This window comes from Hirundo rustica, chromosome 2 (genome assembly GCF_015227805.2).
Source record: "Hirundo rustica isolate bHirRus1 chromosome 2, bHirRus1.pri.v3, whole genome shotgun sequence".
Classification (NCBI taxonomy): Eukaryota; Metazoa; Chordata; class Aves; order Passeriformes; family Hirundinidae; genus Hirundo; species Hirundo rustica.
Genome location: NC_053451.1, coordinates 68,966,384 through 68,979,092, shown reverse-complemented (window position 1 = coordinate 68,979,092; position 12,709 = coordinate 68,966,384). Strand labels below are relative to the sequence as shown.

Here is a 12,709-nt window from a genome sequence, read left to right as displayed (position 1 = left end):
CTGGCCTGTACAAAGGGAGAGTGAAAGGCAAGAGTAAAAACGAAACAGGATTTCGCCCCTCAGGGGTGACTAACAGGTAGCAGCTGCCTTTCATTTTCACAGTTTTGGCTCAAGAGCTACTCAAGTCTCACCAGAACACCCCTTCTCCAGGGTCTGCTCTGTGGAGTTTTTTGCCTTTGAAGTCAATCAGCACTGTCTATCCAGTTCACAAGGAATAAATATCCTCACTTTGACTGCTATCTCTCTCTCTCGGCAATCCCGGCAGAGATCCACTACTGAATTGCTCTGAGGACAGGACTCATTTCCCCAGACCTGCTGCAGTGCCTGACCACACATTTAAAAAATTATATTGAGAAAATCAAAAAGCAAAGAAAGGAAAAGCTTTTAGGTTTCCTGATAACCTGCAGAAGTGCTTCAAAAGCTAAACATCTGACTGATGATCAGACCTTTCTGTAAAAAGCTGAACACTACAAAGTAGTTTGACTTGTCTGCAGTTCCACAGGTTAGGTTGGTTTGGGGGTTTTTTGTAACTGCAGTTAAAAAAACAACAACAAGCAATTAAAACACAAAAAAACCCCAAAGGTATTTAAGGCGTAAAATTACTAATCAACAACTAGGATATGCACTGAAGGCTCTGGCTTTCCAGATAGCAGTTTGCTTTAAAGAGTGATATTACCAAAAAGCCCCAAGCAAGTGGCATCACATGCTTGACCTTTCATGGACAATGATGGAGATTTATCCTTGAACTAAAAACGTTCAACAGCTAAAACAACTCAGTCTTAGTGGAATAAATTTGTTAACAAATCCCTGTCGTGATATTCTGCCTGAGGACACAGGTGTGACATAAAGGTAAATTTTGACACCCAAATCTAGGACTGCTCCCAGGGAGGATACCAAATTGGAAATTTCACTACGGCACATAACGCAACTGTGATTGACTACCACCCTAAAACGTAAACAAAGAAAGCATTATGCTTAACAAGACATTATCAAACAAATTTGATATTCCTTAATGCTAGGAAAGCTAGAAGTCAGAACCAATGTAAAATCTAAGTCTGAACTGACATACCCAAACCAGCCCTGCAAAGACCAGCCACATGCACAACAAAGCAATGCTGACAAAAATTTCCTCACAATTTGTACACGATTTTCAAAAGCCATTTTCAGAAACACAGTATTTTGTACCATAAAGCACATATAACTATCAGAAACATTTCTGACATTTAGATTAATTTTGGAACACTTTATCTCCTACCGAAATTAAGGATGTTTGAACACATCTCAGCTTCTTTATACTGCGTTTTATTCTCATCTGACATTAACTTTAGCTTGATTCAAAAACCAACCACATAAAAAAGAAAGCTACGTGGAAGCTTACACAGATACTCTCAAACTGTTATTAAAATAAAAGTAATCTATATATTGCTATTGACACTTCAAAACAATTGAGGATCAATGACATTCCACATGATTACGCAGCCAAGATAGTATTCCAGCACTGTCCCTACGATGTCCGCCCACGTTGCTGAAACGGGTTTTGAGGCACTAGCTTTACTGATCCACTTGTGTCTACTCTGCAATCTCGCCTTCTGTTTGTTTTTCAGGGAGCGTAACTATTCACCCAGGTAGATTTTATTTTTTGCTTTATCCATTCGCTGTTAATTTCCTATTCTATTTACTAGCACCCTGCCGTGCCTTTTAGAGCTACGTGGGCGCATAAGATACACAATTTACATCAACATCTAAAAGACAAAAGCGCTCCCAAATCCCTGAAGATGCGAGACAATTCGGCAGAGATTTCAGGAAGAGGAGACAGCGCTGCTCAGATCAAGGCTTTCCCGGAACGAAATTCCGCTATTTTTAATTCCTTATGTAAACACGAGGCTGAAACTAGGCTGAGATCTGAAAGCTATTCCTCGGGGTGGAAAACGAGCTCTGCTCCCCACGGAGGGCGCGACGCCCCGGGCGAGCCGGGCGGTGGAGCCCCGACCTGAGCCCCGAACCCGGGGCCCTTCCCTCGGCAGGGCGGCACGGTTCGGAGGGGGGATGGAGGGGGGGGGGGGAAGGGAGAGGGGGAAAAAGCAGATTTCATTCTAAGCAGGGAGATCAAGTGGATTTGGGGGCTAATACTAATCAGAGCCGGGAGACCGCTGCGGGAGGCCTGGCCGGGGGACACAGCCGGGCCGGGCCGGGGAGCAGGGCAGGGCCGAGCCGCATGTACCATGTATCCTCGTCCTCTCCGCAGCCGTCCTCCAGCTCCAGCACCGCCACCTCGTCCAGCACCGTGGCCGCCGCCCCCGGACCGCCGCCGCCTTCCTGCCCGCCGCCGGCGGCCGGAGGCCCGGGCGAGGGCTTGAAGTAGGCGAGGGGCTCCGGCGGGCACAGCAGGGTGGGCACCGGGCCGGGCACGCACGGAGAGCCCGCGGCGGGGGGGCTGGCGGGGCGCAGCCCGCCCGGGGCCGGCGGCGGGGCCAGCAGCAGGTGCGGGCTGGGCGGGCCGGCGACCACCGCGGCGGCGGCGGCGCGGCTCCGGAGCTGCTCGTTCTGCTTCTCCAGCTTCCGCACCAGCTCCTGCAGCTTCTTCACCTCCAGCTCGGCGCTGACGGCAGAGCCGGCGCCGCTCCCCTTCACCTCCGCCATCATCGCCGGCTTCAGCAAGGCAGCCTCCATCCTGCCGGCCCGCTGCCGCCGCCGGCACCTGCTCCGCCGCGCCGCCGGAGGGCAGCGCCCGGCTACCGGGGGAGGCGGGAGCGCCGGGGAGCGCCGCTCGCAGCGTCGGGGTCCGACCCTGCGCCGCCGCCGCCCGCCCGGCCCCGCTCCGCCGCTCCTGCGCCTCCCGTTAACGGAGGCGAGGGCGGGATCCCTTCCCACTCCGGCAGCCCGAGCGACGCGCACACGCACTCGGCAGGAACAAAGAGCCGCCCGGCGCCCCCGCCATCCAGCCCCGGGCAAGGGCGGCGGGGGCCAGCTCCGAGCGGAGCCCCGGGTGTTTAAAGAAAAGCGCCTTCCCCCACTGCGCCCCACCGCGTCGCGCCCCGCCCGCGGGCTGGAGCCGGCCCAGGGCGCCGCGCCTCGCGTGAGCCGTGTAATTAGAGCCTGGTGGTGTCAGGGATGTAATTATGCAGATTGGGAGTGTGAGGGGAATGGGAATCGCGCATAGAGGCTTTGTTGGGCTTGAAAGGAGCTAATTCAGCCAAAAGCCGTCGTTTGTAGGTTTAAAACATGCTGATTCTGGGAGTTTTGGCGCAAAGGGAGGAAAGCGACGCGTTTTGGAAGTTGCTTTGGTGGTGAAGCAAAGACTGAACGGAGCATTGCAGAAAACGACATAACTATGTATCGGTTATGTGTAGGAAATGAAAGATGCCTTCGTATTGAAATGTCTGTCTTAACGCAGTCCAGATACATAGGTGGGCTTGTAGCTTGTAAATCTTTGAGAGAGAGGAATGAGTAATGTTCACTTACAGTAGCAGTTTCACGTTGTCTTTCATTGCCCAGCACTGTAAGAAGCTGTTGCTTGTGTCCTTTGAGTCACCTAGGAGGTGAGCAGAGATTCAGTGTTTCCCAGGACAGCTCAGGCATCACACCCTCGTTCGGTTCATTTCCTCTGGCCGCAGCTTTCGGGGACAACCTTCTAAGTCACAGTCCTAAGTCTCCTATGGCTCTGATACGAAATCAGGAACAAATCTCATGAAGTCAGGGCAGGCTTAGATTAGATATTATAAAATTATATTATAAAATACTTCTTCACCAAAAATGTCATCAAGCATTAGAACAGAGTGCCCAGGGAAGTGGTTGAGTCACCATGCTGCAAGTACTTAAAAGATGTGTAGCTGTGGCACTTGGGGGTGATTTAGCGAGGAGCTGGCAGTGCTGGGTTGACAGACTCAGTGATCTTTGATGTCTTTGCTAGCCAAAATGGTTCTGTGAGTCTAAGGGTTGTGAGTTGCTCAGCTACTCACTAAAAATAGCTACGGGTCAGTCATTAGCCAGTTCTTGAACATCAGCTTTAGACAGAGCAGTAGCACTATCAGCCAGCCACTGCTGCCTTCAGCCTGCTTTGTTGCTTTCTCAGGTTTCTGGTGTAAGAAGGAACAGACATTGATTCTCTGTTTAAGGCATAAATCAACTCTGAAATCATCCAGCCTGTCACGATTTTGTCTGTTTCGTTTATAATCTGGAAACTTTCTTCTGCATGTGCACAGGACAACAGCACTGCTGTTTGTCAGTCTTTCAAGCACTCTTGCAGTGTAGATAGTAACAACCAGTCCTGTAAGAATGACTGGAAGGGAAGCTAGAGTGGAGCACAAAGCATTGACTTCCAGATGATAGAACTTGTGTTTCAGTGAAAAGAGTAAATACAGCCCCCAGTGTACTACTTTGCAACCAGATAGCACTTAATCCCAAACTTTGGTTGTGTCTTCTCTGTTCCCTTTGGAAGAAAGAAGGAGGGAAATGTTGAGAGTGTAAAAACCATCTGGCCCCAATTCTGCCATGTTTTATTGGAATGAGTAAGAGAATCCTGTTTTCACTACTTCAGATAGTTGTAATCTTTATGCCCACAAGTAAAAGGAGAATTGAGCTTGTACATGTTTAGTCCCAGGCAAAATGTGTACCTCTCAGCTTATTATCCCTAATAATGGTATCAGCCTTAATTCTTGGAAGTGCATTGTTAATCCAGTAAGATTGCAAAATTACATACAAATATGAATTGGCAGCATATGTAGTATTGAGTTTATTGTACATCACTAATGTACAATTAAAAAAAAAAAAGAAGTTTATTATAATATCAGTGCTGGAGGATGCAATGAGGAAGTAGAGATTCAGTTATATATCATAACACTTTTTTCACTGAAAGAGTAGCTACACATTGCAATAAGTTGCCCCCGTCGGTCTGGGGAAGCATTCAAGAGATGTCTAGATGTGGCAGTTGGGGATATGTTTTAGGGGTGATTATAGTGGTACCAGGTTGATGGTTGGACTAGATGATCCTGAAGGTCTCTTCAAACTTTGATGATTCTGTGTGTCTTGGGTTATGTAACCAAGAAATGTGTATTCTATTTCATCTGTTGAAAGCTGTTAGGGAAATGTTTTTTCCTTATCTCTTGTAACTCCAGTGTCTTGTAACTCACAGTGTCTTTCAAAACCAAGACACTGTGAAATACTCGAGAGATTAAAAATGGAGGATTTTTTTTAAAAAAATATTTTTATTTGAGCCAAGGATGTAAGGTCTTTTAGTGGATCACCAAGAAAACCCAGTAAATGGGTATCTGAAGTTTTCAGTTGCCAGAACTGGAACATGACAGTGTGGTCTGGGTATTGCATCAGTAAAAATATCTTGGTGCAGACAGCAGTTTGGAAGTACATCAGGAGACACATTTGAAGACAGGGTAGAGCATGTAGCATCATAGCACAGGATCTTAAGAGTCTCTGTGGGAATGCTTGTCCTCAGTTATGAGTACAAGTAGTTGAAAATTTTCAACTGCCCTCTACTGTTTGCACCACCTACGCAAATGTTGCATGCAGGCATTCATTTCACAACTCAGCTGCCAAAGAGAAAAACCTTAGGACTCGGCGTTGTGCCCTAGCATGGGTACAAATGCATCTTTTCCAGACAGATGCATTGATCATAGACATCATATAACCAAGAAAATGATCCAGAGATTGGCTCTTCCTTGACTGGGATTTCTTAAGTGAGATACCCAGTAGTATGGGTAGAAAGCAGCTTAAAATTGTGCATGCGTCAGCTACCATGCTCACAGTCAGTGTGACAGACTCTGTCTTTTCCAGGCATTTCCTGTACAAGTGGATTTAGTAAAGGGAAAAAATGCATTTCACTGTGTTGTATTTGTTGCTGTATTTTAAGTGTACTTAAAATAACACTAACACATAATTCCACTAATAACATAGCTTCACACAGAGGTGCTGGCAGGTAAAATATATGTTGATGAACACACTCTCCCATGGTTTTCAGGTTGGTCTGTTTGAATACGGCAAAGATGATTTGAACATCTTAGTCATTTAAATGGTTAACCTAATTGTTTGGGATTTTAAAGATAAATTACTCTCCTGTCAATAGTGACATTACTAATAAATTGTTAATGAGTTCCATTCAGTATCCCAGCAATAGGTGATGAGTTTGATCAACCCAGAACTTCATCAGCACTTTACAAACCCCACTGAAGACCTGATGGTTCCATTCTTTTTTTAAGGCATTGATGAAATGTTTCTAAAACCAACCCCAAACATCCTAATGTGTTCATGAAACCTATCACTCCTGGAACAGAGAAATTATACGCCCTAAATCAGTAGAGATCTACTATAGGATGCTACTTGCACAGTGTCCTTTAGTAGGAATTTCTGAATCAGTGTAGTTACTAATAGGCTGTCAATGCAGCGAACAAAGAACCTGGAAGTCCGCAAATCCCATCTGCTCTTTTCTGGTAATAAGCTTGTTGCTTTATGCTGCAATAGCTGCAGGCTGGATCTGCCTTTCAGGCAAGCCAGTGAAGAATTAATTGCTGTAATCCAGTCTGGTCTATACAAAAGACGTGTAACAATAAGGTCAGAGCTCGGACAGTAAACTCCAAGTCTCGTGAGATTATTTTAAAGTGCAGTTCCAGTCTGAAAAATGACTGTGAAAGTAGTTTTATAAAAATAGAGCCACTATCACCCCAGCAGAAGTCCATCCTATCCAGTATTTTGCCTTTAGTAAGGGCTGATAGTAGCTTTGTAAGGAAAATATCTTAGAAACAAGAAAAATATTGAGGGATATTTTCCCCTCTTTCAAAAGTCATTGAATCAGGACATCTGGATCATTTAATTTTGATAGCAACCAATGCGTAATAATATTCCATTTGCTGAGACCCATTTTTAAGCCATTTAAACATTAGGGCTCTACAACACCCTGTGGCAATTAGAGCTGCAATTTAATAATGTATTGTTAGAAAAACTGCTTCTTATTATCTACTTTAAATCTGCTGCTTAGTAATTTGATTGGGTGCCCCTTCATTCTGGTTTTCTGAGAAAGACAGAATGATTAATCATTCTCTATTCAGCTTCTCTTTGTCATTCATGACTATATAAAATTTAGATACTTCTCTTCCCAGCTGACAAGCCCTAATTTATATAGCCTTATCCCCACAGAAGTCGGGCCAAACCTCCCATTGTTTCCTGTCTCACTCCATAGCAAAAACGGAATTTTCTAACCCATTGTTTTCTTTCTATTCTCACGCCATGTTTTCTTATAAAGCCAAATGTTCTCAGTTAAAGAAATCAGTGTAACCAAAAGCATATTTACTTCTTCAGAAACACTCATATATTCATGAGCATGCCCTGCTTTAAAAAAAACTGTGCAAACTCTCCTCCAATATATCATGCATATCCAGATGCTTCTGCATTCTGTTATTTATTCCAATTTGTACAAATTGGCTTGATAAAAAAATAAGACCAAATGAAATGTAGTTCCCCAGAGCAGTTTTTGTGGTTTTTTTCAAGGCTGATGTCCCAGCTGATGCTTCTAGTTTGTTTGGCACCAAGCCTGCTTTGAAGGATAGGGTAGATATTTTCTGAGAACTTCAACAATCTAACATTTGAGCTGCTCTAGAGGTTTTGCAGACATAGTACCTAGACCTAGCAATTTGTTACTGTTAAATTTATATGTTTACTCTGCATTATTTGATCAGTTAAACACTTTCCTGAAGTTACAGCATGTATTCTCAGTTCTCAGTGGCTCTTGCAACCATTTTGACTTCCTAGCTGTTGCTAATTTCATGCCAATTGACTTTCTCCGTTTTTATACTGTGTTCTTCTCTGAGCTACCATGATTCCTTCGAGCTTTTTCCTTATTTAATTAATACTAAATTGAACTACATTGTAATCACCATTAGAATGGATTTACTATAAGAACAAATCCAAAACTGCATCATTTCAGTGAGCTCAAATTGCTCCAGTGGTTATGGTATCCAAAGATTCTGTCTGTGAATTAAGCTTAGGGCCTGCTAGTTTGTAGATCCATCTAGACCAAATTATCCATGACAGCTCTTGTTCAAGGGGTTATTTGACTGTTATCAAATCACTCTGACTTTCAAATGCTTTAGACCCCCCTCCTTCACCCCCCTTCTCATCCTTTCTGTTTATTACAAACTGAAAGCATCATCCTGAATCTTGCAAATCAGGATGGATTTCTTTCTAATGATCTTCATGGATAACAAAGACTAATTAGACTTTCAAAGAAGTTTGAATATTTACATTGTCTTCAGTATACAAATATATTGGAGAGTATAATTTGGTTTACCACTGATGAATAAGAAAGAGAAGATCGAGGGGGAGATGTGGTGTTCAAGGTTGTTAATAAATGAGCTGATAAGCTAAAAGTAGTTTTTAAAACATTGTTTGAGTGTGAAGTGCCGAAGATCACAAAAGACAGAAATTCAGCTTCTCTCCAGGAGTCTAAAAATCCAGACACACCTTCTGCCAAGACTCCAGATTTCAACTTGACTTATCTTCAGGGAACAATGACAGTTGATTCAGGAAAAATGCCTTATTTCCTGATAACATGATGATACCGAATCATCTAATCCTGTTTATGATTTTTTCCTTTTTTTTTTTTTTTTTCCTTTTATTCATTTTATGTGATCTTTACTTTTGTCTTTTGCATATAGATGGGAAAAGAGATTCAAGAAATTCATAAACTTCGCAAAAGAATGGGAAAAAAAATTACTATCCATGTTAGCAAGTCCATCGTGGTTCCATAAGTGATTTTTACAGTTTGCAAAATGTAAGTGTAGGCCAACAGACTCAAGGCTTCAAGGCTTTATGATGCTGCAAAGTGGTTATCTTAAAAAAATAAACAGCAGTATGCTTAGCATTGGTTACATGATATATGTAGGAAAAACTAAATAATACAAAAACCCCTCAGTTCAGCAGTAATTGTGTGTTTGAGAAGTCACATCTGAGTGGCACTGTGCCAAAAGATCATGGAAAACTTGCAGTTGCTTGAATGACTTTTCTTGTGTCAAAGTGGGTGTGTTAGCTTTTCAGATAGGGAATGGTTTAAAAAAAGAAGTACCTGAACTGTTACCCTGGTTTTTCTGAGTTTTTTATAGCCTTTTGATTTTTCATGAAATCCTTTGTTTTTTATTCTCTGTCCTTTGTTTGCATATTTCTAACCTGAAAACAATTGTAACTGACAGTTGGTTTAGCCACTGGGCTGAAAGGTGAAAACCCCAGAAGACAATCTTCTTCTAGACCCACAAATGTATAAAAAGCAAGAAATAAAACAAAGAGGCTCTCTCTCCACCTAGATTCAGCCTTGAGCCGGATCGGAGAAAGACCTCTGCTCTGCGAAACCTCTTGTCTGCGTGTGGCTGCTTTGTGTGTCGTGGTGACACCTGAACTTTCATCCAAGTTCAGTTTGGTCAAGCAAGAACCTTTGGTGACTATCCAGAAAAGCCCATGTAAATTTTTTTTTTTTTTTTTTTTTTTTTTTCCTGCCAGGTGGGATAGGAAAAAAAAAAATGTCTGTAAAAATAGAGTGTAAAAGCTTGCATGTAAAAACTTGTCCTTGCACTATCTATAATCCACTGAATCAGAAAAGATACAAGAAAATGGCAAAGATACCTAGAGCGTAATTTAGGTACAGTTAGAAAACTTACATCTAAACATTTTTTTCTAGACCACTGTTCCATAAACTGTATAACTTGCAGAGTGCTTGAGATCTTTCCTGCCACATCACTAGACTGGCATAAAACCCCTTGCCCTTCCTCCTGCCATGCCAAACTCCTGGGTCTGGGTAGTGATGAATCTGTTCATCTTACTCCTTCTGGGTCTCTTTTGTCCATCATGAAAATGTGCAGTCAGTGCTGGATACAGTTCTAGGGCTGGGCAGGAGCTCGTCTAAAATCAGCCCTTTCTGGGACAGTCTGGAAGTAGAAGAAATGCAGTACAGCAAAGGTATTTCTTGAGTACATTCATTGGATTGATGAAGGGTGTATGAATTGTGATACTCCAAAAAAAGTGTATTCTTCTTAGCTAGATTTTTTTCCTTGTGTTTGTTCCAATTTCATTAGGAGAAGCAAAGTCCCTGCTATCTTCACTCCCTGTTTAATTTATGTTCCTATTGAGGAGATTCTGATTCTGAATTAGAAGGCAGGGGAGTTTTTAAATAGTCCTGGTAATCTCCAAATTAAAACCCAGAAACCACAGTTCTCAAAGCATGTGCCCTCCTCTGACTGGGTTTGTGGGTTAACTCTCAGTAGAGTGGAAGAAGCAGAAAAAATACTGCTCCTTCCCGGCTTTCCTCCTTTAGCTTTCCATGGATGTCAGTCATGTCAGAACTGGCATGCTTGCTCCCAAACAAAATTTTGCTGTGAGAAAACTGGTTCAAAAGGCTTTACTGTTACTTTCACATATGTCACTTGGGCAAATGGATAAAGTCAATGCTCAAATGCATTATCAGTTGTGAAAACAGCTAAAAACAGTTTCAAATGCATTATCAGTCGTATATTTCTGTAGATTTCCCAAATATTGTTTAACTACTTGGTTATTAGAAATTACAGTGCTCTAAATATGGTTAGCTGGATTCTCATTCTTAATTCCAACATTTGAAGTACATACAGGGATAATATAATTCAAAGTTCCATAGGTGGAAACTCCCTGGAAGAACCAGAAGATATGAAGACAGACCATTTTATTCTGGTATATTCATTTTACGGTTGAGTTTGACTATTAATTTCAATAGCACCATTATTTACAACAACACTAGAGCTATTAAAATTCCTTAATTGACTTATTTGCATAATGCTTTCATCTTTTTCATAACATTTTCTCCATTTTCTGTTTCTTTTAGCATCTAAACATGTGGGAAAATGGCTTGAATGCCAGAAGTTTGTCCTTTCTTTCCAGGATTGATTGTGTCTTCTTTTTTTTCCTGAGTAGGTGGTTTTAAAATGTTGGCTGCCAATTGTTTTGACCACAATAGCTGTCTAAGCTTCCTAAACAGATGTCTGATGACTGCATAGCAATGGCAAGACTCAGACAAGTGCTTTTGGCATGATTATATTCAGATACTGATTCTAACAAGACCTAAGCAGTCACTTTTAAATCCTGGCACAGCCCACAACACTGTAGCTGTCAATTTAAAAATGACACGGTTATAAAAACCCCATGAAAAAATATTCCATTTCCAAGCAGCTTGCTTGGAAAGGGAGGTAAACTCTGAATTTTTCTTGGGTCATTCATACAGGTGCAGCAGGACCACCCAGAGGCCACTGCTGTGCTGGATGCTGCACAAACTGGAGAGAGTTCCTACCCAAAGGGGCTCAGAGGCTGGAAAGACAAAGAAGGTACTAAGGCTTAGAAGAGATTATCATATGAAGCTGTATTTGTAATAGTCTTCGGATGAAACCCGCCCAAATTTCACTCTCTCACTGTCCTACTCAAGCCAAATCTGACTGTAGACAACCCCTCCAATCATTCACACTGCTTTTAATTCTTAATTAGACCACTTGGATGAGATGATGAAATTCCAGGATTTGGTCTTTGCTCCCAAGACAATGTATTTTTTGTTCAGGAGTCATTCCTGAGTTATCAATAAGCATGTAATGGATGTGCAAGCGGTGTGGCTATCCAGTGGAACAGTGGCCTTATAGATCCAGCCTGCACCGGGCAGGGAATATGGCAAAAAGGGAACATCTTGTTTATTCCGTACACCGAGCTGTTCCACTGTGTTACACAACCTGCTTAGGTATGTTGGGGGAGACATTGAACTTGGCACTCCCATCTTCTGGGCCCAGTTCATCTGTTCAGAGAACACCATCGCCGTGGTTTTAAAAGGTGGTAGTTATTGAGATATTCAAAAAAGGGCTGATTTTAGCAGTTTGTGGCAAACATATTTGAGAATACCTGCAGATTCTTCTCTCTGAAATGCAAGGAATGTTTGTGAGTCCTAGTTTTACTGATGCAGAATATTAGAGTTGAGTTGCTCAGACCAGGCAAAGCACAAAACAGAAGAGGAGGCCTTTGAAGTCAAAAAAAGACTGTATCAGTTTAAGAATTCAGTTGTTCTGCATCAATTAAGCAGCTAAGCAGAGCTATTTTGGTCAACAATTTCAGACTTCGGCACATCAAACCTACCTAAGTGTTTCATCTCTTTATCCTTTGTCTTTATGGAATGATGGATGTCTCTGCTGCTCTAAAGAAAAAGATGAGGTGTGGTGCAGCAGAAGGAAGAAAAGGAGGCATTTCTCCCATGTAGTCTGGCATCAAGTGGTCTGAAAGCTGAAACCACCTCCTGGTGTAAGAGCAGCTGCAATGAGCAATGTGCAAGTATGATCAGAGAGCAAAACCAACCAAAAAAGTGGGTGCTTTTCATTCTAAACAATGAGATTTTGTAAAATCTCAAGTATCAAGGAAGGCAATCAAAGTAGCAGAGTTCTGACCTTATTGTTGTTAGTAAATAAACTGAACACCTGAAACTATCCCAACACTACACACACCCCTATACGAAGAAGCAAGGAACAGAGGTGACCTATGGAATAAATGCGAGATCCATTTGATGTTCTTTGCCAGCCTAGCTAAGGAGACTCTGTGAAGTAACAGAGAGTATGTCTTGTCAAACTGACGTGGATCTTTATTTCAAGAGGAAGAGGATGCAGGGACAGTGTTATGGATGTTTGTCACTCTGTGTCAAGCACTGATAGGGAGGGATGCT

At 42.6% G+C, this 12,709-nt stretch overlaps 1 protein-coding gene across 1 annotated transcript in view; it reads right to left on the bottom strand.

The window, feature by feature from the left end:
* Positions 1–11,815, bottom strand: part of SLAIN1 (SLAIN motif family member 1) — a 58,746-nt gene extending 46,931 nt beyond the window's left edge. Inside the window, 5 exon segments of the mRNA XM_040057062.2 lie at positions 2,222–2,708; positions 2,746–2,833; positions 2,936–3,130; positions 3,132–3,184; positions 11,662–11,815. Of these exon segments, the coding sequence (XP_039912996.2) occupies positions 2,222–2,708; positions 2,746–2,833; positions 2,936–3,130; positions 3,132–3,184; positions 11,662–11,815 (977 nt within the window).
* Between the last annotated feature and the right edge of the window lie 894 nt (positions 11,816–12,709).